The sequence below is a fragment of the Gavia stellata genome, chromosome 2, assembly GCF_030936135.1.
Source record: "Gavia stellata isolate bGavSte3 chromosome 2, bGavSte3.hap2, whole genome shotgun sequence".
NCBI classification, from domain to species: domain Eukaryota; kingdom Metazoa; phylum Chordata; class Aves; order Gaviiformes; family Gaviidae; genus Gavia; species Gavia stellata.
In genome coordinates, this window is record NC_082595.1 from 2846392 (window position 1) to 2872502 (window position 26111).

At 37.7% G+C, this 26111-nt stretch overlaps 1 protein-coding gene across 7 annotated transcripts in view; it reads right to left on the reverse strand.

Moving 5' to 3' along the window:
- CDC42BPA (CDC42 binding protein kinase alpha) overlaps nucleotides 1-26111 on the reverse strand; it is a 191366-nt gene that overhangs the window by 92299 nt on the left and 72956 nt on the right. For all 7 annotated transcript variants that reach the window (XM_059834726.1, XM_059834718.1, XM_059834733.1 and 4 more), the window contains exon 5: nucleotides 23126-23274. In XM_059834726.1, the coding sequence (XP_059690709.1) occupies nucleotides 23126-23274 (149 nt within the window). The remainder of the gene's footprint in view (nucleotides 1-23125; nucleotides 23275-26111) is intronic.

The window sequence follows — 26111 nt, forward strand, 5'->3', positions numbered from 1 at the left end:
AGGCATAAGCATAAATGTTTTGAATGATGTGCAAAGAAAAGATGGGAAAAACAAAACAGGAAATGTTTTTTCACAGAATCATTGAGGTTGGAAAAGACCTGTAAGATCATCAAGTCCAACCATTAACCCAACACCACCATGCCCACTAAACCATGTCCCGAAGTGCCACATCTACATGTTTTTTAAACACTTACTTACACCTTTTTTTGAATACCTAATTTTTTTAGAAACAAAAGCCAATTTGAAAAACAAGTATTTCATTTGAGAAGTCCAAACATCAGCATAGGAAATTAGTAAAAATTGCTACCAACAGAATGCAATTTGTAAAACTCAAGAAGGAGACAACGCTCAGGAAATGAGATAGATATTCTTACATGAAACAAGGCAAGCTGTAACATAACTGCAGAACAACACTCTAAAGCTCTGGCAGTACTATGCCATTCATTGATCAAAGCCAATCCAGAATTGTGGCTCATTTGACAGGACTACTCAAAACCCAACTGGACATGGCACTTGGCAATCTGCTCTCATTGACCCTGCTCTAGCAGGAGGGTTGGACTAGTTCATCTCAAGAGGTCCCTTCTAACCTCAGCCATCCTGTGATTCTGAAATTATTTTTAAAGCTGCCTTTTCAATTTTCTTACAATAACAACATTCTGATTATAATGTATCAAAGATCCCCAAATCTGATTCTGAAATGCAGTAACACCAAGATACTACATATTCAGTTGTAGCAGCGTATCACAGAATCACTAAGGTTGGAAAGGACCTGTAAGATCATCAAGTCCAACCATCAACTAACCCCACTATGCCCATTAAACCATATCCCACAATGCCTCATCCACACGTTCCTTGAACACCTCCAGTGATGGTGACTCCACCACCTCCCTGGGCAGTTTATTCCAGTCTCTCACCACTCTCTCAGGAAAGAAATTTTTCCTAATATCCAGTCTGAACCTCCCCTGGCGCAACTTGAGGCCATCTCCTCTTGTTCTGTCGCTCATCACTTGGGAGAAGAGACCAACACCCACCTCACCACAACCCCCTTTCAGGTAACTGTAGAGAGTGATGAGGTCTCCCCTCAGCCTCCTCTTCTCCAGACTGAACAACCCCAGCTCCCTCAGCCGTTCCTCATCAGACTTGTGCTCCAGACCCCTCACCAGCTCCGTCGCCCTTCTCTGGACACGCTCCAGCACCTCAATGTCCTTCTTGGAGTGAGGGGCCCAAAACTGAACACGGTATTCGAGGTGCGGCCTCACCAGAGCCGAGTACAGGGGCACGATCCCCTCCCTGCTCCTGCTGGCCACACTGTGTCTGATACAGGCCAGGATGCCGTTGGCCTTCTTGGCCACCTGGGCACACTGCTGGCTGATATTTAGTCGGCTGTCAACCAACACCCCCAGGTCCTTTCCTGTGGGGCAGCTTTCCAGCCACTCGTCCCCAAGCCTGTAGCATTGCCTGGGGTTGTTGTGACCCAAGTGCAGGACCCGGCACTTGGCCTTGTTGAACCTCATACAATTGGCCTGGGCCCATCCAGCCAGCCTGTCCAGACTCCTCTGCAGAGCCTTCCGACTCTCAAGCAGATCAATACTCCCACCCAACTTGGTGTTGTCTGCAAACTGGCTACGGGAGCACTCGATCCCCTCATCCAGATAGTCAATAAAGATATTAAACAATACCCGTCCCAAAACTGAGCCCTGGGGGACTCCGCTTGTGACTGGCCGCCAACTGGATATACGTCTCAGTTCTTGTGGCTGAAGATGGAATGCATCTTTAGCCTTAGCATTAATAATATGCCTATTTTTGCTCTAGAAATTGCAATTCATAAAACAAAAATTGGCAAAGTCTCTCTCTCTCTCAACTCTGACAGGTAAAACCACAAAATAGTCTTGATCATATCTTGACATTTAGTAGCAGTCAGGCTTACAAAATTTGTTAAAATTAAAAACTTCCTTTTCCTGCTCTAAAGTCTGACAAACAGAAAGCCCTTATTTATCCCAAAATGCTCAGCAATCAAGGTTAGTCTCTGACATTGCCGGCACTGTTAAGATAATAAATGCTGGCAAGATTGGCCTCAAGCCATTAGATGACACTCCATGAGTAGCCATCCACACCACTGCTCCTTTGCACAGGTTTTCTCTGAGTAAGGAGTCATCGCTATCAGAGGAGACCAATTTCCTCATAAGAATGGCTTCAGCACACGAGTCTGTGGCTATGGCAGGGCACAGCATACAAGTCTCTTCCTTGTGTCTAAGAAGTATGGTAACCACCAGTACCACAGCTCTGCTGCCCCAAGGCAGAGCCTTTCTTTCACACACCAATTTCAAGAAGAGTTTAAGCTTGCTTGCTGCCAGGTAACGTTAAAGGATCAGCTAGCTGGTTTATTTTATTGAAATGTAACTTCATCATATGGTTTGCCTCTCACATCAGGAGCCCCAGCTACAGTCGCAGTTCCCCCTAACGTCTCTTGCTTTTCTTAACTGAGGACTCTAGCCTCATGCTGACTCCCTAGTTAATCATATTGAAACTCACTGTACAACAATTCTGAACTTAACAAGCAAAGGAAAACAAGAATTTTTTAATTTTTTTTAAAAACCAACAGCAGCAAGGCAAGGTTTATAGTAAGACTTTTAGGTGGTAAAATATATATGGAATTTGCTGAAGATGCAAACTAGGCACTATTCTGGCCTGGATTACTTATCTGAACTTCATATCCCAGTGCACGGATTACTTTGCTCGCTATGTTTTCCTTACCTAAACTGTTTGTAAATTTGCAGTAACTATATGCGTGCTTCTTTATTATTACAAAAGAATATTCTCAGGAATACACAGGCACTCGAACAGAGTACATAAATACATCCAAAAGAAAATTATTTAAGTCAGGACTGTTTGCTTATCGATGGTTCTTCACAACCCAACTACTTGCAGGCAGGAGGGTTCAAAATAGGTGTTTAAATTATACCTTTATGTGACTAATTAAGTGTGCCTACACTGAAAATACAACAAAAATGAAGGAGCCTCTGTGAAAAAAGTGATGGCAGGGAGTGGATTGCTCACCTAGCAAGCAGCCTACACCAGAGGGGCCCTGAAGAAAAACACAGTTGAAAATGGGCTGTGAACCAGGAGTTTTGCCATGGTGGACTACGTACTATTTGTGAAGGAAGACTTGGGAACCTTTAATTTACACAGAATTTAGAAAACAAAAAACCTGATTTCATTTCTCTACCTCCATCTGGTGTTCTTCTAGTTTTCTAATAAGCTACAAATACATGCTAGTGGAGGACCTGGCTGAGGACACTCACTATTTTCGCTTCTCTAACCTGCCCAGCTGTCACAATGCTTTCTTTGGATCTGATCATTCTGCTTATAGTTTCACATTCCTCAACAGAAACTCCACACCAACAACATTCATCAGAGAAAACTGCCATTTGAGTCAACACTTGAGAGAATAATGGCTTTCAAGTTCAAGCCCAAAGTTGCATGAATATTGAGAAACAACACTAAGTATGTGGCAGACAAATTTAACTATCGTAGAAGTGTATTCAAATGTCTTGAACACAGTTTGCTCTTTTTTTGTGGCAGTCTGTTAGATGATACTTTAAAATACTTACTAAAAACCAAACTAATTTAAGCTGATGGTGGTAAAAACAAGTTTCCTTGACCACCCAACTTTAAATATTAGTTTTATTCACTTAAGATTTCAATGTAATTACAACGAAATACCAAGCAGCTTGTTTGAACTCTGTGAACTTCAGAGTTGACAGAGCTATTTCTGGGTTGCTGAACTGTAGTCTTTTGTATCATTCTACACTCTTCCTCCAAAAGATAAGAATAAAAATATTATCATGACAATTAAAAAAAAGACTGTTTATTTGCCATGTTTTGCCACATCAACTTTATTGGAATTCCATTTTGGCTTCTAAGAACTTAAGTAAACAGATTAAGAACTCCACAACCACTACCCTGCAGCATATTCTAAAGATTAAAAAATTAAAGTCTGCTAAGTAAGGCTAATTCATGTCAAAGCTTTTAGATTTCTAATACTATCATGAGTTACTGGCGGGTAAAGGAGTAGAAAGAGTAAGCTCCTTAAGAATGTTACGTCCATCTGTGAGTGCCATCTGTCAAAGAAATCCTGAAAGAAAAGGCTAAAGAGGAATCCAGAATATGCCCAGCTGTTGTACTGTAAATTACTACCTATGCTAGAAAACTTTAACACATATTTCTAGGCAGATAAATGCTTTTTTTCCTTTTCTCATTTTAGATACACAATCTCTGCTCTCTGCATTTCAGTACAACCACACATAGTCTCTGAAACAGCTGATTGCATTGAATAATTCTGAAAGTAAATTAGACAGCATAAACTGAGGGCTTGACGGGTTTTGATGATGACAGTGAAAAAAACATTTTTTCATATGCATTTTTTTTAATGCACTGATGATACTGAGAAAGCAATTCACAGAAGAATGTTCACTCAGAAGCTGTCTGGACAATTTAACAAGTATTAATATATATGCTTATATATGTGTTTATATGTGTATCTGTGTAAGACACACATACATGTTTTTTAAATTATTAGGTATATTTATAATTGGCCTGAGCTGAAGCAATCTGTTAGTTGCAAATCACTAGAAAATTTCTGGGACTGAAGAAACAAACTAACCTGCTGGGTCCATACTGCATCCCACAGCAACTCTTCCCTAGTCCTTTTCTATCTTCCGCCGGGAATAAATACAGAGATATAAATACACCAAGAATTATAGGAGGTGAGGGAAAGGGAGGTTTGTACAGAAATGAGTTCCGAGTTCACTGGATGCTTTTCATTTTGCCAAAGGAAGGATATACAGTTTTAATATGAGGTTGATCTTGTCCCTCTCCCATCCATGTACTCGATCAGCAATAAAAATCACCATGAAACTATAAAAATAAATTGGGGGGGGGGGGTGGGGAACAACACACAGAAGAATGTAGAACATACTTTAAAGACACGTAAAACAAAGGAATAGAGAGCACATAACAAAAATTTAAATAAATTGTTTCTTGTTCCTGAGCTATGTGGGAAACAGAACACAGATAAGATGCAAAGGCTGCAAAGTAAACCCTGGAGGCTAAAAAAATTGTTTGCAATGAGAAGAAAAACCAATGCCATCCCAAGAGAACAAATATATACATCAAATTCTTGCCATAGCTGCTGCAAGCATGTGAAGAAGCACTGTTATATCCTATATATTTTACTGTTCTTCCCCCAGGCTAGTATGGCTTTAGATTTCACATATTTTTTGAAAGACCTTCCTGCCGAGCAGGAATAAGAATGTTTCAGAAAACAACACTACTGTACAGTCATTTTAATGTGTTGCACAGATCCTTTGCTTTCTTCTTCCTTCATCTAATAAAGGTTTACTCAGCAGTTACAGAGATACTTGCAATTCCTCTTTTTTTAATGGAAATCAGTGTTGTTAATAATATCTACACCCCCTCCAAAAAAAAAGGGGGGGGGGGGCGCTGCTGAAGAACAACAGACAAAAGCATGGCTTTTCTAAATATGTCATCTATTTAACTGTGCCCTAAATTAACAGTATATAGGTTAAATGCTAACAGGAAAGAAGATTCCTTCCCAGTGAGTAAGTAAAAAGTAGAACAGCAGAGAGCAAAGAACCTACTAGTCCTGAAATAATAAAACTAAATTTCGGATAATCTCTCTTGCTTCCCCTCAGTTTGATCATGTTCTTTACTGTATTGCAAATATGGCATTGTATTTATTACCTTTTGGTTATTTGCAAAAAAATTAAATGCACTAATGAATAACTGTTTTGAAGGAATTCTATTCACAAGTTGTTAAAATACAGCAGAAGATACTGCCATTAAATACAAGAAATGCAAAGTGACTGATTTTTAGGTACAGAAAAAAGAGAGTAAGAGCACGTGTGAAAGGGAAGGAAGAAAAACTGCATTTCACTGGAAATTTAGATTATTTCATGTTATTATTCATTCCATGTCAACCACATGAATAGCTGCTAGTTCAGCCTGACCAATGTTGATACAGGCTGAACCAAAGCCTTGCTGGAGGCAGCAAGAAAAAGAATGAGTGCCTTACATGAGGGTACACTTGCAAGGTTTTATACTGAAAAGAAAGAAGCAGCAGTGGACTGTATCATTTCCTGTGTGCTATTCCACAGCCAGGAGAAGTATCGTATCACAACCCTCCCATGAAATTCTCAACTAAGTCCTCTGCGAGGAGGACAGTACAGAGGGTGGAAGAACTCACCAGTGGAAGGAGCTGAAGAGGGATATAAATGGCTCTAAATCCATGAGGAAAACACAAATGAAGAAACATACAAATCCTCCCACCTCTGTCATGATGTAATTTTTTTTTTTTATTTACTGTATCACTCAGGACTCCAAAATAATTTTTAAAGGGTGAAAAGTAAACATCGTGCCTAGTTGCTCAGCTTCAGAGTGCTGACTGGGACGGTAGCGCTTGCCTGCTGAACACCTAATGCACTGCACCGCAGCAGCCACACCTGGCACAGCACTCTCACCCGCACGACCGGCCTTCCCCAAACCTGAATACAAGAGAAGCTGGTAATGAATCTTTTGAGTCAGAAGTCCTACCCTGACAGGTAGAACAAGATACATTTTACATTACTATTTGGCATTACCTTTTCAGTTGTGTTAAGCTAATTCGATGCGAAAAATGTACAGGTTTTTTTCTGACTGTGTCCAGAAGGATCGCAAGGTAGGGGTACAAGACCCCCTAGAAGTCTCCTGTGCCCATCTGAAAAGCAGGTTTACTACTTCTTGAAAGACTTCCCCCCCACCCCCCCTTATTTTGCTATTTTGAGACAGAAGGGTGCTTTCCTTTCTTCACTAAAATTACATTAAAAGTAACAGATTTCTGGCCTATATAATGAGGTTTTGGTGTTTCATTTTAATGGCTTACAGTCAGAGGTTCTTCTACCTTGTCTACTTTTCAAGCTACAGAAAATCTGGGTGAGACTTTTCTAAGAGACTGAGGCTCTAATCCTTCATCTGACCATAGGATACCAAGCAAGATGGGATACAGTCTGGAGATTTTTTTCTCCTCAGAAAGACCAGCTCTTTGACTCTTTTTTTTTTTTTTTTTTTTTGTGCTGTACAGCACAAACGTATATGGAAGCAGAATGGAAAGGGCAGAAAACAGTGAACAGGAGGATGTGGCCCATGTGAAGATGTGCATGAAATTCCTAGCCTGATGGTTGATTATTTCAGTAACAGTCAATTTTATTAGTTTTTTTTTCTATTGTGCTTTTTCATATTCTGTGTCCATACAAAAGTCATTAACTGCAGAAGGAAGGAGTTTGTCAGAGAGAGAATTTTCAGGTCTTTAAAATGCTGAGAAACAGCACCCTGTGCAGACAGCTGAAGGGGAAGGTGGTAAGAGTCAGGCTGTATCAAGTTTGCTGAAGCACCCAGGTGAACCAGAAGCCTCCATCTCAGTGAAAACTATGGAAAGTGATTCAAGCTTTGCCATTTTTAGATCCTATGACAGAATACAACATAACTCATATTGAGAAGTTACAATGAGAAAACGTATAGTAGGAAACTATAAACTTCATAGCACTGTTAATGTTTTTTTATTAGAGGTTAAGACATGATTGATTTGAGATGCCTAAATTACAAGTGTTGCATTAAAGACAGATTAAAATAAAGAACTGCAGCTACTGAGGGAAAGCTGGGGTTGAACTCACATTTTTAGAAGAAAGTCAGAGAATACTATCTTTGAACAACCAGTTATTTAGGAATACTCAAAAGTACAAAAAAATCACCAAAAAATCCCCACCGACGCCCTCAGAAGTCACTCGTGTTCCTCCCCTTCTTGTTTCCCTCACTCCCATGCTTGTTTTCTGTCTAGTATCCTCCTCCATTTAAATAGCTGGTCACTCAGAGGATCAAAGTTGCTATTTTCAGTCACTTAACCTACAGTTAATCTCATTGTTGCTTGCCTGTTTAAGTAGAATTAGTTGTCTGCTGTGCATCTAATGGCTAACAAAGAGATGGACAGTAAGTCCTTGGCTATATGTAATGTTACAGAAGGTGCACTTCAGAACTCACATACTGAGGAGTTTTAGCTAGTTTTGATGCTTGTTTTTAGAGCTGATTGACATTTGAACTTATGTGACTTGATTAATGTCTGTATTAATCATTATTGTCTAGCGGAGACTCAAGCATTGCTTTCTTGCTTTCTTCTTGCTGGAAACCAAATTCCGAAGCAAATTCTTTAGAGCAGGAAACAGCAGTTCAGAGCTTAAATTAGCGACTAGACCAGTTACACCTATAAATGATTTATTAACATGATACATGAGCAGAGTTAATAAAAAACTTCCCTTGGACACGTGTTATATCTGATCTGCTTCAGGAAGTCTGAGTAAAAAAAATCAAAGTAAAAATTTTACTCATTTCAAATTAAACATCCTGTAAGACTGTCCTCATTTTCAAAAGTGTGGAGTCAAAGATCATTCCTAATTGGTGCCTGTGCCTCAGCTCCAACCAGGAGAGACTTTGCTGAACTCACCACCAGCCAAATGGCTTCCAGCAGGGTGCTTATTTTAAAAAATGGAAAAGTTTTTCCACAGTTCTTGGCATTATCAACGCCATTACCAAAGTATTCTGAGAAAACAATGCTTTATAAGGAAGCAAAGTTACCTACATGCCCAACGCTATTTCTGTTTTCACAGATTCAAAGAAAAACAGCTATTCTGTTTTGAAACATTGGAAAGCAATGGATGGTGTTTAAATACTGAATTTTTAGTACTCGAGAAAACCTGTTACAAATAGATAGACAATTTGATACTGGGTTCCTTGAATAAATAAAAACATTCCTTAAAATGTCTACGTAAATTAAATTATTTCATCTTATGGATCTGGAGCTGAGGAGTATACAAACTATGTAATAGTGGGAAAGTACTGCCTGATTTTTCTTTAATATAACAAATAAAACAAAACACCAGCATTGAGATTTGAATGTCATAAACACATACGCATTGATACAAAATCATGGTTCAACAGGATCAGTTACACTAGAAGTTTACAAAAAAGCCTCTGCCACTCTCCTGAAAATTGCATCTACTGAGGTTAAATTGAACTCAAATATTGTATTGACATGAAATCCTCCACTCTGGCACCAGGTGAATCGGCTGGCCTGCAAGACCAGACTGGGTAACTCAGCTATCTGCCTCAAGATATACTTTTTATAAAATAAATCACATACATCTTGCTAGATAAATTCTGAGAATTTTGTGACTTTTTTTCCTACATTTAAGTTGTATTAGTATTTTAAAGACTTTGTTGCAAGACCCTAAAAAATTATGATAAAAAGACAATCATCAATTATTGACATTTTCATAAAGTATGCAATACTGAGAGAAGATCTGTTATTTACGAACAATTACAAGGATTTAGCAGTTGAATTCTGTCTGAGCTAATCATGTTTTTCCTCTTAGCTAGACCCAATTTTCCAGTTCCCTGTTATTTGCCTACAGTCACCTTTCAAGCTCCCTAATAAAGCCTATTGAAGGAACCAGCTCTGACCTCCTGTGAAGTAACACATAGCAGATAAGGTATTCAGAGTTCTTCTGCTTAATATATTATGCAAATGTAATGACAAATCTCACTAAGATTATTACTGATGCTATTTGAATTTTGTACAAACTAGCATCACACCATCAGACACACTTTCAGCCAGGAATTCTCATTACCATAAAATACAAATGAAGTCAAAGCCTACAATATGAATCCCACACAAATCTGCACATCTCAACTATTTCACACAGTAGCTGCATTTTTACCTTAAATGTACATCTGATCTTCAGTAACTGCTGCGCTGTGTTCAAGCAGACCAGTTAGAGAATTTCAGTTGTAACAGAACACAAGAACTAAATCAGGATTGTGTCAAAATTTCTAACAGGATACTGGAAACATCTTCATCCCAGTTCAGGATATTCTCTGTTTTCATGCAGCAACAGGAATTTCCTGATTTTTCAGAACAACTCTCATCACTCTCTCTAGAACCGAGGGATTAGAAGATTTCTGATGCTGCTAATAATATTATATACACGTTAAATTGCTATTAGGGAATTGGGAAGTAATAATAGAACCAAAGCATGTTTGTGAAATGCTTATTGATCTGAATCGCATAAGCACAGCCAAAACATTATAAAACACTTTCTAACCCACGGAAATCAGTACCTGCAACAACAGGAAGACACACACACAAAGTCAGAGTGAAACGGTAGGTTTTTTTACATGATATTCTCCAAAATGTTTCAGCGTGTTAGAGGTTTCGTGTTAGTTTCATCAAGACACTGTAAGATATGTACATTCAGTTAGTGTAAACGGGGAGGAAGAAAGACACGAATACATTGAAACAGGCACAGTTTTGGCAGGCAGCAACATAGAAAGATTATAGCAACTCATTTAAAAGATAAGTAGGGAAATCAGCAAGCTGTTTTGCATTCATGTAGATAATGGCATAGTATAGAAGTTACTAACTCTTAAAAATTATGGGACAGAAATTTTCGGTGTTGGTATATTCACAGAAAAAGCAGGAAAATGACAGAACAAGCAAAACGGGATAACAGAACTCTTATCTCCCCAGGGAAACTGCACTGAGCAGCTTCTATGTTCGTGTTTTTAATGGAGCTAGCATAATTGTTGATGGCTCTTTTTTTTTTATATTTATCTTAGGCATGTTAAGGTCAGACATCGTTTATTAGAAATCAGTTTTCCTTAACTGGAATTCAATCTGTGAGAAGGGATGCAAAGGACACAACAATACACAAATGATGCATTTCTTGACATGAATCCTCAGAATCCTTCTGATTTTTTGATAAGAGACAAGTTAATCCCACTTACAATACTCAAAGGGGAATCACGATGTTTTACATTTCAGCATTCCCAACTCTCCTAAGCATCTTACTGCCAAAAGCAATCATAACATTAGTAATACAGAACCTCAGACAAATATTTTCCAAGAACTATGGTTTAAAGCAACAAGGTAAGCAAAGGCTGAATGAATGTTTATGCAAGAGTTGCAACTTAACAAATAATTTCTTTTTTGGCTATATTGGACAAAAGCCATCACTGTAAATCATGCTTTTGTTATTTAATTTCCTATACCTTTTGGTGTTTTATGTTCTTAAAAAGGAAAACCAGCTTTGAGATGCAAATGAGTAGCAAGAGAATGTTATTTGGAACTATTGCAATTAATTGGGCAGAAAACACGTAGACTACTTTAACATTATACAACTTTCACTTCCTCAAACATACACGTAATATTTAAAACGATTATGATGAATATCATGTTAGACCATGCAAACACTGGGAGCAAAATCTGAATTCCTTTGCATGCTAAGTCATCAGGATCAGGTAATTTTTGTCACAGTACTATGAACTGACATAGAACCACATATGAAAATGTGTTAATAGATTTTTTTCCATGAGTAATAGTGCCACTGAAAGAACAAATGCGAGGACTAGTAATGGTATTGGTAAGGAACTGGCTAAAAGAGACATGACAATGGGTAGGTAATGAAAGAGGAAATAAAATTGAAGGAAGATTATTAGTGGAAATCCTCCAGGATCAGTTTTGAAATGGATTTAACATTTTAGTTAATAACCTTGGCACAAAAATCAATGCATGCTAATAAAATCTGTAGATATCACAAAGCTGGAAAGCAGCGGTAACAGCAGGAAAGACTGGAATATCAGACATACAGAAATGGCTAAACTGAAGACTATACTAACAGAAATCAGATTAAATTTAACAGCGTAAAATGTAAATACCTGCCTATTGATAATAACAGCAGAAACTTCACCTACACACTAAGACCTTACGAAGTGTAAATGACAGAGGAGAAGGAATGGGTACACCAAACAATTATATTATACCTGTACCCTGTCAGTGTGATGGAACCATGGCTCTCTGTTTCACTGTGAGAAATATCCTAGCAGAGAGAGAAAAATACTGCAGCTAAAACACAAATTTTTTTTTCTAAAATCTGGAATATTATTAACAAACCTTGTCATTAAAGTTTCAGAAAGCTGAAAGTTGTCTGACAACTTCAAGAGTTAAATACAACTTTAGGAATGACCATAGTCAAAACCGGCATGAAACACTACTTCAAAAATTGTGATCTGTAAAAGAAATCCCTGAAATTTTAACTTACACACAAGAAACTTCAATTGGGCTGCCAAACATGTGCCAAAACCTAACTGTAGCTCCAGTTGTATGAAACAGGCCAAAATGAAGTAGTCGTGGTACAGAAATTTAGTTCTTTTTCATCACTTACGAAACTCTTCAGAGTTAGACCCACATTTGCAACACTTCCCCATGATCCAGTCTTTGAAACACAGCGCATGCAGATTTCTTATCTTGCCTTATTTATTGCAGTCCCAAAACCTACTAGCCTTTTTCAAAGTACTCGTAATTCATGATCTAAATGTTCTGCTTACTCTCAGCTGTAGCTTGGCTGTTGTTACATCTGCCCAGTCAGAGATAAAGTTTACCTGGACTGAAACACTGTAGTTCTATTGCTCTGCTATAGAAAAGAAAATACGACCATCATATGAAATTACACACTGTGTTTATTTTTCACTACACCTGTACTCCACTTTCTTCATATATTAAATGAGAATACAGTTAGTCTCTTCATATTCCCAGACAGAGTGTGTAAAACTCCCATACAACTCAATAGGATGCCATCTGATGCCCAGTTGACTCTATTCACCACTTAATTGTCAAGAATCATTATTAGACAATTTCAAGCTCTTGCTTCTTTGGTTTTTGTAAAGCTTCTGCTTATCTTTGTGTCATCCGTGTGACACTCCATCCGTGTGACACTCCATAAAGTTACCTCTTTTCAGTCACTAAGACAGCCCTTTACATGCTTAGCATGCAGCTGCAGACTGTAGAAAGATTTTGGTGTACCAGATTAGTCAGTATGGAAGTAGTTCTGGTAACAATTTATCTTTTGCTAAGCAAAAATACTGCAGCATATACACAAGTAAGCATATTGAAAATGAAATGTGCTTGTATAAACATAACATACCAACATATTTACATGTAAAATTAGCATTAAATTAGTCAATGATACCTCTGGCATCTGAGGACGATTGTAAGAATATGCTTTTTCTAGAAGATCACTGCACTAGAGACCAAAACTGCACTTTCATACAGGAATATTTTATAGTTTTTCAAAGCAACTCTTCAGAAAAAAACAATAGTTCTATTTAATAGCTAGGCCCCTGTCATGTTTAAATCACAGGAAAAATATAAGAATTTGATGGAAAGAATATGAAAACAATACATTCATTATTCTTACAAAACAGAAATTAAGGAAAAGAATAAAAACGTATCCTAAAGACTCTCATCCCATAAACCATTCAGAATGTGTTCGGGTAGGTTCAGCCTGTAAGACAAAATTTATTCCAACCAAAAACCAAGGAAATATGCAGGGATAAGCTAGACCAAGTTTGAAGCATATGTCTACAGTTCTGCTACTCTGCCATGTAATAACAGACATAAGACATAAATAGTTTGATACATGTTTTCTGCTTTCATTGTTGTTAGAAAACGAAAAATACACATTGACAAGCATGATCCAGCTATAATAAACACTAACACCTGCCTAAAACTCCTGACAGCAACAGACTGAGGAAGGAACTGTACCCAGAAGCTATAAAGGAAGAAATCCATTTGGTCTAAACACATCCCAGTACCTGCAGTAGCTTGGCAGAAAAACATGTCAGACCTTTAAAAATACTAAGAAAAATAAAAGAGTGCAGCGTTTACTCAAACACACTAAAATTACACTTACTAAGAATAAAGGACAGTGTTATTGGAAAAAGTCTTTGCATTCAAGTTGCATATGTGGTGCACTCTTAACACAAAGCATAAGGCACAATGCTTAAAAAATAAAACAAATTCATAATTTTTTTTTAGTATCTCAGATAGGAACTTAAGGCCTGAATTTTCAGCCCTTAAACTTAAGCAGAATCCTAAAAGAGCTGTACCTGGGTAAAAGTAAATTCCTTTCTGTGCTAAAAGTTCAATTTCCTATATGAGGAAGACACAACTTTGCTACCATTACACCAGATCAGATTTTAGCCCCTCCTTCCCCTTTTTAAATTCTCTTCTAGTCAGTATTTTCTTTTTTGTACCTTTCTAATGTCCTTTTCCTGGATTTTACACACTATATGATTAAAAATTACTGAGTTACAGTGGCAGTAATACCACTGCTTCCCCCTGCATGAGGAAACGCTAAAGGCTGCCCCCCAATAGCTAATAAAGAAAAACTGAACAGCATAAACATCACAGCACCTGAGTCAATAAAGATTTTAATACAACTTTTCAGATAAAGCTCCACAAGGTCTTGCTTCCCTGACCCCAACCACGAAGCCTTCCATAACTGAACCAAGCATGACCTTACACAAGCATCTGCTTTGTAAGCAGTATTCTAATTCACAGGTTTTAAGTGACCTATTTTTTTTCTCATGTAAGAACCTAAAATCTAGTAATATTTTGCTGTTATTAAAAAGGGACGTGGGGTAGGCTCTTCTAACAATACAACAGCTCTTCTGGAAATGTAGCAGGGAAATGCTTCCTGTAGAACAGCTTCAATGCAGACAAGGTTATCTGGACTGATACTTCCTTAACTGCCCTTTCAGGAATCAGATTCTTGCACTGATATCTGATCATAATTAAGATAGCTTGCATGGATATCTTAATTTACTATGAAGAAAAGGAAGTATTACATTTAATGGTTGGGGCAACAGCAATTTAGTTCAGAATTTCAAACCCCAAATTTCTACTTGTTAGATCTGGCAGTTCAGATAGTGAAGACATTCTCACCTCAAATCCACCAAATAATTACTGGGGAGAATGCTCTAGCAAGAAACTAGGTAAAAGACAATGGTTTAAAACACTTCTTACAAGGTATTCAAGCATCTCAATGTTACGATTTTATACTAACACTGCAGGAATATCAAACAATAGAGCCAAGAAGTTGTTACTGCTTATTTATGCAATGACAAATCTACATGACACTCAGATTCAGAAGATGATAATGAGTTTGTCCTGTGCAGCTTCTAATCTCATCTAATCTAATCTAACAACATAAAACAAATTGTATTTCAAATAATAATAAAGAGGCAAAGGGGCCATAATCGTAAATAAAATAAAGGCATTCTAAGGAGGAACTTGAAGAGCACACAGGGTATTAATAAATGAAAATTTGAGACACTATGAAAGGAGGTAGTTAGGAAATAACTATTGTGTTCAGAAAAAGAGATAGTGAAATGGAAAGTCCATTGAAGACAAAACACAAGACAGTTAGTCTCCTAATACAACAAAACACTTGAAAATAATGGAGACTCCCATCACACAACTGCCACCCTCATTTCTGCCTGCATCATTCTGAGCTTTATATACAAGAACAAAATCACTGGAAGTGCTAATTACCAATTCTATCCTCAGTCACTGGGACTAAATATTCAGAAAGAAGGAAAATGTTTTTGTCCTACTTTCCTGTTGTTGATTTTGGATATCAAAGAAAGTAGTAGGAGAAAATACTTCCAGGTCTGAAATAATCAGAAAAGAATGAGTGTAAAATTATAGCTTAGCTCACATAAAACCAGCTTACAAATGGGAATGTTTTGTCTTCAAAAGAAGTTATGAAATTTTGAAAACACTTCTAACTTCATAAGGCACTGAAACAGATCTCATATCAGAGCTATGACAGTTCTAATGTGGACTTTTTCTGCAAACACCACAGAGGTGAAATGAATCTTTATGCTAGAGGCAGCAGTACCTCCTGGAAAGTTCCATCACATTTAGCATCCACTGAGCCTTGCTATAAACATTATTACTTGGAAGGCAAGACCAGGGTTTTTTTATGTAAGACTTTTGGCATTAAGAATTTTCCCATTAAGGTACAAGTTAAAAAAGATCCTTTTCAGTCAAACTTTATTTCTTGTCTGTCTCTCTCATTTTCACTTTTAGGAGGGTTTACATACTTCTGGTTTTATGACAACCACATCCAGTTCCTACCTAAACAGGATTACATACCATCTGAGAAGAGTGCTCACATCCATCTGCCTTTCAAGGAACTGCACCCAGAAGATATACCAATCTACCTATAAAAGAAAAAATCTTCATCTCCACATTCCTCCTCTTCCTATGAGTCTTCTTTCTAACAAAGGTATAACTATCTAGCTACAGGACTAGTGGGGACTCACCAGAAAGAGTGGAGGGGTGCGCTCCTTGTCTTGCTGGATTTCCTCAACTGACAATAGTCAAGCATTTCCTTCCTTAGGAGGTAGGTATCAGGTATGAAAGGGGAAGGGTTTATTTCTGAGGGGTTTGCAGCTAAACACATTTAAGATACCCCAACTCCAACAGCTTCTTGTGTCCCTTTTTCTTTAAACTCATACAGTTGAATAAACAGCCAGATATCTCAAGTAGCACTCAGTACATGTAGGGAAAAAACAGGCACGATGTGATGAACATAGATTTTATTCGAGGAAAGACCTCGAATATTGTGTTCAGTTTTGGGCCCCTCACTACAAGAAGGACATTGAGGTTCTGGAGTGTGTCCAGAGAAGGGCGACGAAGCTGGTGAGGGGTCTGGAGCACAAGTCTGATGAGGAGCGGCTGAGGGAGCTGGGGTTGTTTAGCCTGGAGAAGAGGAGGCTGAGGGGAGACCTCATCGCTCTCTACAATGACCTGAAAGGGGGTTGCGGTGAGGTGGGTGTTGGTCTCTTCTCCCAAGTGAAGAGTGACAGAACAAGAGGAAATGGCCTCAAGTTGTGCCAGGGGAGGTTCAGGCTGGATATTAGGAAAAATTTCTTTCCTGAGAGAGTGGTGAGACACTGGAATAAACTGCCCAGGGAGGTGGTGGAGTCACCATCACTGGAGGTGTTCAAGGAACATGTGGACGTGGCATTGTGGGACATGGTTTAATGGGCATAGTGGGGTTTGTTGGTTGATGGTTGGACTTGATGATCTTACAGGTCTTTTCCAACCTTAGTGATTCTGTGACCAGCTTAAAGCTATTTCCTCCTATTCTTCCTCTGCATCAAACAGATTGGAGAATCGACCCAGGTTAGTTAAAATGTGAAGTTACTTCTAACTTGGACTGGTGTCCTCATTCAGTTCACTACACAGACCCACAAACCTTTGTTTCAGCAGAGCAGTAGGGATGTTTGGAGCTTGGGTCTTGAGGAGAGAGGAACAATGGGAGAAAAAAGGCCAAAGGATACATCTATAAAAGCACCTCTGCTGAAAGGACTACTCAAGGCTACTATCGCCTAAGGCACTGTAGTCAGGGTTTCTAAATTCTTTGTGCTTGAATAACACAGAATATAGGTCTATGCTAGCTCAGGCACCCTTTACACAGCTTTCACTTAAATTAACGCTCCCACTAGATGCAATAGTGTAGGAAACCATTTGTCTTCTACGTGATAGCACTGCCAGTCTGATCCAATAGCTCTTGGCACTCCAAGCATATATGGGTCTTTTATTTCAAAATACTTCTAGCCCATCACAGGCTCCTTTGGAAATCCTACCAACAAATTCTAGTCAAACTGCATTAACCTCCTACAGTCCTCACTGCAAATCAAATGCCACCCTGAGGGGGTACTATGGGAGCAGCTGCCAGCATTTATAGCATATAGGGTCACAGGGCAAAATGAAAGCCCAGAGTCTGTAAAGATGACTTTTGTCTCCAGCCCTTCCTCAGTGGAAAAATGGAGAGGAAACACAGAGCCTAGACTCACGGAGCTCTCCTGCCTCTGTAAAGGAATACCTTGTAAGGAAGCACTAGCTTACAAAATACTCACTGAAATAACTTTCTGTCCTGCAGTTTTCCATGTAAAACTAAACCATGCAACATTTCAAAGCAATACATTTTCAGTAGACTATCAAAATAGTCTTATGTTATTTTTTCCTTATTTTTCTAGCCCTGTTTCCTTCACTCTCAGCACTTTGTAAGGACATCTTCATGTGTGTGTTCGACATTATGTCTGTTGCAAAGTTTGGTAAACACTTAAAATATGTTGTTACTTTCTTTCAAGCCCACAATTACGGTTCACTTTACCAAAGGCCAGAGCACTTGGCTCATCCTTGTGCCAACTCAACTCAGACATACCATGCAATGCAGCTAACTCCCTAGGATGTGCCTTCCACCCCCAAATTTTCCACTTAAGCAAATTAATGATCAGGAAAGATGGGATACACCCAGAAGACAGAAAACCACTTATTCAGCAAGTCAAAAATGGATATGCTGGCACTGAAACTTATAGTTGAAAGTGAAATGCATCCTACAAAGAATCCCAGATTTCAGCTGCCTGCTAACTACAGTAAATATTTCAGGGATGTCCCTAAGATAATTTTTACCGAGAACAAATAGTACCTTCTTGTTAAAAGCAAAGAAGAGGCTGGCTTGATAGGAAATAGACAGCTCTTTTATCCCTCTAATGCATTTATTCCCTTATGTTCAATATTTCTCAGAAAGGATGTCGCTTCCACAGAGAATTCTGCTGCTCTACATTTTAAGAAGTCAAATGTTACAGTGAAGCCCAACTTAAATTTCAGAAGTTGATAAAACGGAAAGAGAAGAAAAAAATGCATCTGGTGGTTTAGAATGCTAAAATCCTTCAGACTAGAAGACAGTGGCAACTAGAAATCCAGAAACACACTGATCAAGCTAACTGTAATCTCACATACCTTATGGAATTAGGTGTGTTTATGCTTTGCATGCCTATCTTTTCACATGCAAAAGATGACATCTGTAATGTATGTAACTTGACAGCTTGCCCTGTAGTCTTAACTATCCTCCTATAAACTTAACCAACAAAAATAATAATTAACATAGGTGTTTCATAATCCTTCCAAAATATTTTCTTAGTAAGAAGGTAAGTGAGGATTGTTTTACCATTCAACAGAAAAAGAAGACTGTTTAACGTGGGTATGTGCCAATATATGAAAACTATTTTAAATGAATATTTTTGCAGTGGTCTGGAGGATCATGAACCTAAATGTTGAACACTACCTAGCTGCAAATTCACTCTGCAGTGAACCACTGGGCAACTCTCCACAGAACAAACAGATGGAGGAAAGAAAGTCAAGATGAAAATGACTTAGGCACATTCACACTTAAAATTCTGTACTATTCAAGAAGCTGGAATGTCCCAAATGAAATTTAGGACAGAGACAGACTTAGATGCACCCTTCCTAAAGTAAGGGCTGTCTTAGAAGACAAGACAAAAGACAGCAGCAGAGACACACTGAAGGGGCATGCAAAGCCACCAGCGGCACACTCACTGTGCCTAGGACTAGCACATGCCAGGGGGTGTCTTCTGCAATGCTCAGGACAACCAGGCCTTCTGAAGTCTTTTTTACTTAAAAGGATTTAGACAAACCCAAGCATTTTACACCTCAATTTCCACCTTACATAAAATGGAGAGAAAACCTGGCTCACCAATAAAATAATTAAGGAATTGAAGTCTCAGCTGTAGGAAAAAACAAATTTTACGTGTTTGAGGTAACGCAACATACATAAATAAATTGTAGCTACGTAGCTTAAGCTGGTAAGAGTTTCACTCCAGCCCACACCTGGATGTTTGACAACGCATCCAAATATAAGATTTTAACATATGCCGTGAGGAATTAAGTAACAACACAACCTTGAAACTGAAATTAATCTTAATGCATGTACAGGCTTTTTTTTCAGCCAAAACCCAGAAAAAGTTGTTACAAATCTATAAAACACAAATTGATGTTGATTCCTAATAAACATAAAATCTTACCCTGTATGATACTACAGTTTGCAGAAAACTGGCACAAGACAGTATTTAACCTTGGCCTACAAGCAAGCATCGCTTCATTAGTACTTTAAGGTATCGGGGGTAGGTATAAGCTTTACACGAACTCCCAAGGAAGTAATGCATTTGTGAGAGACACACATACGTACTTTCTTCTTCACTGTGAACACCTGCATGTATACTTAACTTAGATAACGTTTTCTTTCTAAAGCTACTCTTGGAGCTGTCAATGTCATTTGGTAACGCCAGCACTGCTGCATTTATAACAATAGCAAAAGCTAAGATACACATTAAAAAAAGGTTGTTTTATTAACATTCTGAGCCATCATTTACCTATCAGGTAAAATACCACATGATTTGCTCATAGAAATTAATTGATGAGAAATGAAAAAATATCAAAGTTTTATGTTCTGATTGATGTTATCGCAAAAACATTCTATCACATATTTATTTAAACTAAAAAGTGGATAAAAACAGGAAAAAAAAGACTATCCTAAAAACAGTAGTACTGATGTTATTTTCAGCTAGCAACTTTTCTTCTTCTTCAATTCAGTAGGTATCAGGAGACAGCTTCGAAAACATCATGCAATTTCTCTGCACAATTCTACTAATACCTAGATTTTCATCTCCTTCCTACTATAAATTCATCCTGTAATCCCACAACGCTAGTGCACAAATGGCATTCAAATTTGGAACTCCAAAACCTAAAATACAGCTGTAGCAATTTCATTTAAGTAATGCTGAGATTGTTTGTATTTGATGTTTGAGAACCTTGGCCAATGTACTTTAGGAAAGACAAGTGACTTGCATTTGACATTGGAGTGGTCTGCACACCAACTACCACTGCAATCAGTATTAATCCCAAACAAAACTAACTGACAACAGAAAAGTGATTAACAATAGAAAAGAGCAAGAGGAATGTCACACTGAGAATAAAAACCGAAATACAATTTTTAAAAGGTACAAAAAACATTCAGAGAAAAAGAAAATTATCCGATCCACGTACAACACTACGTTTGGCTAATGAGAAAATCTATCCTGAAAGAACTGGGGCACTAAAAGGAAACAAACCAAAACAATTTGTAATCTCGTTGTATAAAAAAATCTGGAACAAAACATGCCTAAAGCATGACTTCTAGTTCACTAGCTACAACTCAGATCAAATCCTGATGCATATTGGCTATTTATCTGAAATACCACTACTACAGCTGTTACATTATCCATCTTTTAGTAGTACTTTTCCTTCTTCTTCTCCTATGTCCTCTCCTGTGTTCAACACACTCCCAAAAAGGTTGTAGCCACCACAGTTAAACTTTCAGGAAAAGAGTACAAGTGGCATTTAGATGATGTGTTTTCTTTTCCTTTCTTTTGTTTTGCCAGTTGCAAACATCCTAATAAAATTAACAGTGAAATGGGTCTCATTTCAAAGGCTGATCATTTAACTTATATTCAAGTGCTCTTTACATTTTTAATCTTTGCAAAACATCCCCTTATAAACAGCCATTTTACTACAGCAATATTAATGATAAAATGCCAAAGTGGCATTTAGAACTTTACAAACACAGGAACCTCACTGGCAAAGCCACAAATCAAACAAGAGACTAGGAATGTATAGGGGCTTTTTTTTTTTTTTTTTGTTAAACATTCATTGTAATAAATATGCAAGCAGAATAATTAGTGTGTTGTTTTGAACTGCAATGGTACTGAATTTTCTATCAAAATTTTACATCAACACCTATTTCATCTTGGGAACACTAACTGAGGATAGAAACATCACATCTGCTGCATACTACATACTAACAGTGCTGAATTACAAAGATTTTGATCTGTTTGGAGGAAACAGTAGAGATAGTGGGCATCTGTTCTTCTGGGAAGAGTTACTTCCACATATGCAGACTTACTGGGTAAAATACAGCAGTTTATATACTACGTATAAGTACTCTCCACCTGGTAACAGGAGACAGCATATCAACAATTTACCCACAAACACTTCTTAAAAGTTAGATCCAAATTAAACAGAATATAGAAACCTTTCACATCAGGTCCTAAGTGAACAAAGTTTCTCAGAAATAACACAGCTGAAGTCTTCGAAATTCAAGAAAACTGCTTAAGGAAAATATTCTGCTTGGGTTTTTCCACAAAGCGTTATCACAAAGAGCTCTTTTTAGCAGGTAGACACAGTTCTTCAACAAAAGTAGCAGACTTCAAAATATTCCAGAATAGCAATTTGCAGTTTAGCACCACGCCACCTTAAAGCACTCCTAGCTACAACTCTTTCATGAAAAGCCGCAATCTCAAAGGAAACAAAACACAACCCAGTGACAAACCAAAACCAACCGCAATACACCTTTTGGACAAAAAAACCCTTTTCTGAAGCGAAGCAGCCAAGTGGGAACAGTAAAATAAGGAGTGGCCAGTATAGACTCTGATTAAGGGCGATAGCTGGATGTATCAAACGAGCTCATTCTGCCAACTTAATGATTCAATTTAAACAACTAGGAGTTTCCCTCCCGATTTCTGTCAAAGTACATCTATTGAGTGCATTTGAAAAGGCTACCTCTAGTAAGGTAAATCTTTTGCTCTGCATACAAGAGCTACCATGGAATTCAGTACAGAATGGTACATTAAAGAAAAGATTACACTAGTTTTGCAGGAAAAAAAATAATCAATCACGGCCTCCAAAAAAGCCAGACACAAACTACTTAATATTTTCCTTTGAACAGAATACATTATTTTTTTTCTATACCAAGGTAGAGGTAAGTACTACAATTTAAGTACCTCCACTTATTTAGCAAAATGCCTTCACTTCATTTTAAAGATAATTTCAGTAAGTCCAAAAGAAAATGGTGAAAAAAATCCAAAGCAGACCACACAATGGTGTGTTTTCAACTTCCGTATAGGTTGAACACATTAATTAAGAAGCTGAATTTGACCCTTCAATAAACCTGTTCAAAGTTGATCATATTTCACAAACAGGTTTCCAGTTTTGCTTTTATAAGTTACGGATCATTAACTTTGAAACACGCCAGTGTGCAAGATTCATCACATGCATTGGATATTCCTGAAATCTCCTCATTCCTGTGTCTGACCATATGGTACAAGGTTAGCAACAGTTGTCAATAACCACAAGATGTAGGTCAGTTTTATTATGCTTACTACTACGACAGATACTTGTTACTAGCTTAAACTCTTTAACAGGAATTATTTTCACTCCATCAAGTAACTCTCCATAAAACTCCAACAGGAATTTGGACCTCAAATTACTTACCTGTGAACATAATGCAACTGATGAACTGAATCAATAGCTATCACCATTTCAGCCAAATAAAAACGAGCCATATCTTCAGGTAGTCTATCCTCAAACTTGCTGAGCAATGTAAGCAGGTCTCCTCCAACATAGTAATCCATAACCAGGTACTATGGAGTGGGAATGATAAGAAAACACAGGGGGGAAAAAAAAGACAATTTATTGAGTGAATCAGAGACAAAAAACTAATTTAAGCATAAAAATTAATTTATTGCAAAAATTATTACAGGCATTAAAAAAGCTAACCAAGATGATTAGATGTTCTGAAAAAAAGCAGCTGGTTCAACCTCATTTTAATATTTAACTGACTTGAGTATGTTTCATATTTATACCTCTCCAAATACAGTAAGCCTGATGACCAAGTACTATCAGCTTCATCCACTGTCCCATCACCAAACATAAAATACTCAGATACTCTGGATTCCCTTATAAAAACAGTACCCTTTGATAGAATGCAGAAGGAGTAAAGGATTAAAGCACAGACCTATAAAAACAAAACAAATTGTGTTAACTTGGGATCTCATTTAAGGGCCCTAATTTCCAAGGCTTCCCTTTCCCTTTTTTCCTACCATCTTCTTTTCCCATTAAACAAATGATTTTGGAGAGTAAAGTTTTTAGACTACTCAGATTAAGGTAAAGATTAAGAGACTTCCAGTGGCTCACAGTACAATTCCAGATACTCCAGATGCAGGATCTGCCAACATACAGTGGAAGGTGTCACCTTCTCTAATTGACTTGATAGTGAAAAAGAGACTTGATTTCTCATTTATTAATGAAGTGTAAAACCTGCTTGCCATTGAATCAGGTGCAAAGACTTTAAAGAGATCAGAACCTTTCTCCATTTTACTATATTATGACAGAACAAAATGCCACTTCCTTTAGAGACATGGTCAAAATGACCGGGCAAAGTAAACTTAAGAAAAGTGGGAAATTCACGATTAATATCTTAGTTGAGTTTATTTCAATTGCGGAACAGCAACTGGAAGGGCAAATGGGAAAAAGAAAAAAAAAAATCAAACTAATTATAACTAACTAACTAATTATAAGCAATCTAATTTAACACCCACTGCTATGACATTACTTTCAAACATCATTGTGGACAGACTAATTAGAATAGTTTCCCACTAAAGTATATAGCATCTGAAAGCTTTTGCCTAGAGTTCCAACCTCTGCTTCCAGGAAGGCAGCTTATATCCACATTTGAAGCATTGACTGTTAACAATAGTGTAAAATGAATCACAAATAATAAAAAATATTAAAGATGCAATAATGTATATCCCAATTTGATTCTTCAAAATTTTGGTAAAGCAACTTAAAGGAGCTTTTTATAATTAGTTCCCCTCATTTGTTCAAGTCTTTCCCATCTTCAGAAAAAGAAATTAAAATATGTGGAAAAAATTCTGCAAAGTTATACCAGTTATAAGGAAGATGTGGGGCAGGCAGAAATCCTACACCTGTTTCTTTTCCCTCATACCTTCCATAACAATAAAGGTGATGAACAAAGATTTTAACAATTTGATACAGAATAACCTGGGCATCCTCATTGATTCCAAGTGCATGAAGAAAGTACAGAATGCATTTCCACAAAATTCTAAATCTGCTGACAATCAAAATTTCATCTGTTGCTTTGTGACATGAATAGTAAACTTCTTAAATTATGCTCACAAGCCTTACACAAGATAAACATCTTCTATTCAGTGGTGCTCCTACGCTTCCTCTGAAACAAGATCTACAGTATTAGTTTCTTGTGTTTTACAGTTTTAGAAAATACATTAAGCCTTTGGAACTTAATATAATTAACTGATACACTATACAGTGAGATCTGCAAGAGCTTAACTTATTGCTTTGAAAGTATATTGAGAAAAACCTCTTAAGATTCTCATAACTGATGTGGGGTCTCTGCACTCATTCTTCAGCATTTTTAAAAGCAGTACAGCTCAGTAACAGGATATACCAAAATAAAGGAATTTTGGCTCTTACAACACAGGACTCTGCACCTCCCATTTTGCAAGAGCAACACAGTAACCTAATGACAAGGAAACCCTCAACTCCTCGAATACACCAACATTTAAACTGTAACTCACAGTATTAAGTCATGCACTTGAAGTTAAACACATAGATAGGAATCAAAGCTAAGTTTAACAATTAAATTTTTAATAATTCAGTCAATGCATAGCATCTCTTCCAATGCCAAAGATCCATGTTCTTAAAAAAAAAGGTGTTTTTTTTTAAAAAAAAAAAAGCTTTAAAAATACTTTCTTAATGCACATAATCATTGAGATCAAGTCTCAAGTGCTTCTCAAAATACTACTATACGACAGCACCATCCTTCCAAGAGAAAGAAAAAGCACACGTTTAAGGACATTAAATTCTAGTAACGAGTGTAACTGTCACCAGGCACTACTGAGAGTAATCTGGCTCCCTTGTCTTCATTCCCCCCATCAGGTATTTATACACATTGACAGTAACCCCCTCAAACCCTTCACTTATCTGCACTGAAGAATCCCAGCTCTCTCAGCCTCTCCTTAGATGAAAGACGCTCCAGTACCTTAACCATCTTTCTGGCCTTGCACTGGACTTGCTCCAGTAGCTCCATCTCTCTTTTGCACTGGGGAGCCCAGAACTGGACACAATACTTCAGATGCAGCTGCACCAGGGCTGAGCAGAGAGGAAGGACCTCCACTGACCTGATGGCAACACTTTTCCTTGCAGCCCAGAATACTCTAGGCCTTTTTTGCTATGAGGGTGCGTTTCTGGCTTATGGTCAGCTTGTTATCCACCAGGACCTCAAGCAAAGCTGCTTTCCAGCCAGTTGGCCCCCAGCATGTACTGGGTTTATTTTATTCTAACCCAGATGCAGGTCACTGCATTTCCCTTTGTTGAACTTCACGAGATTTTTCTCTGCCCAGTTCTCCAGTCTGTCGAAGTCCATCTGAATGACGGCACA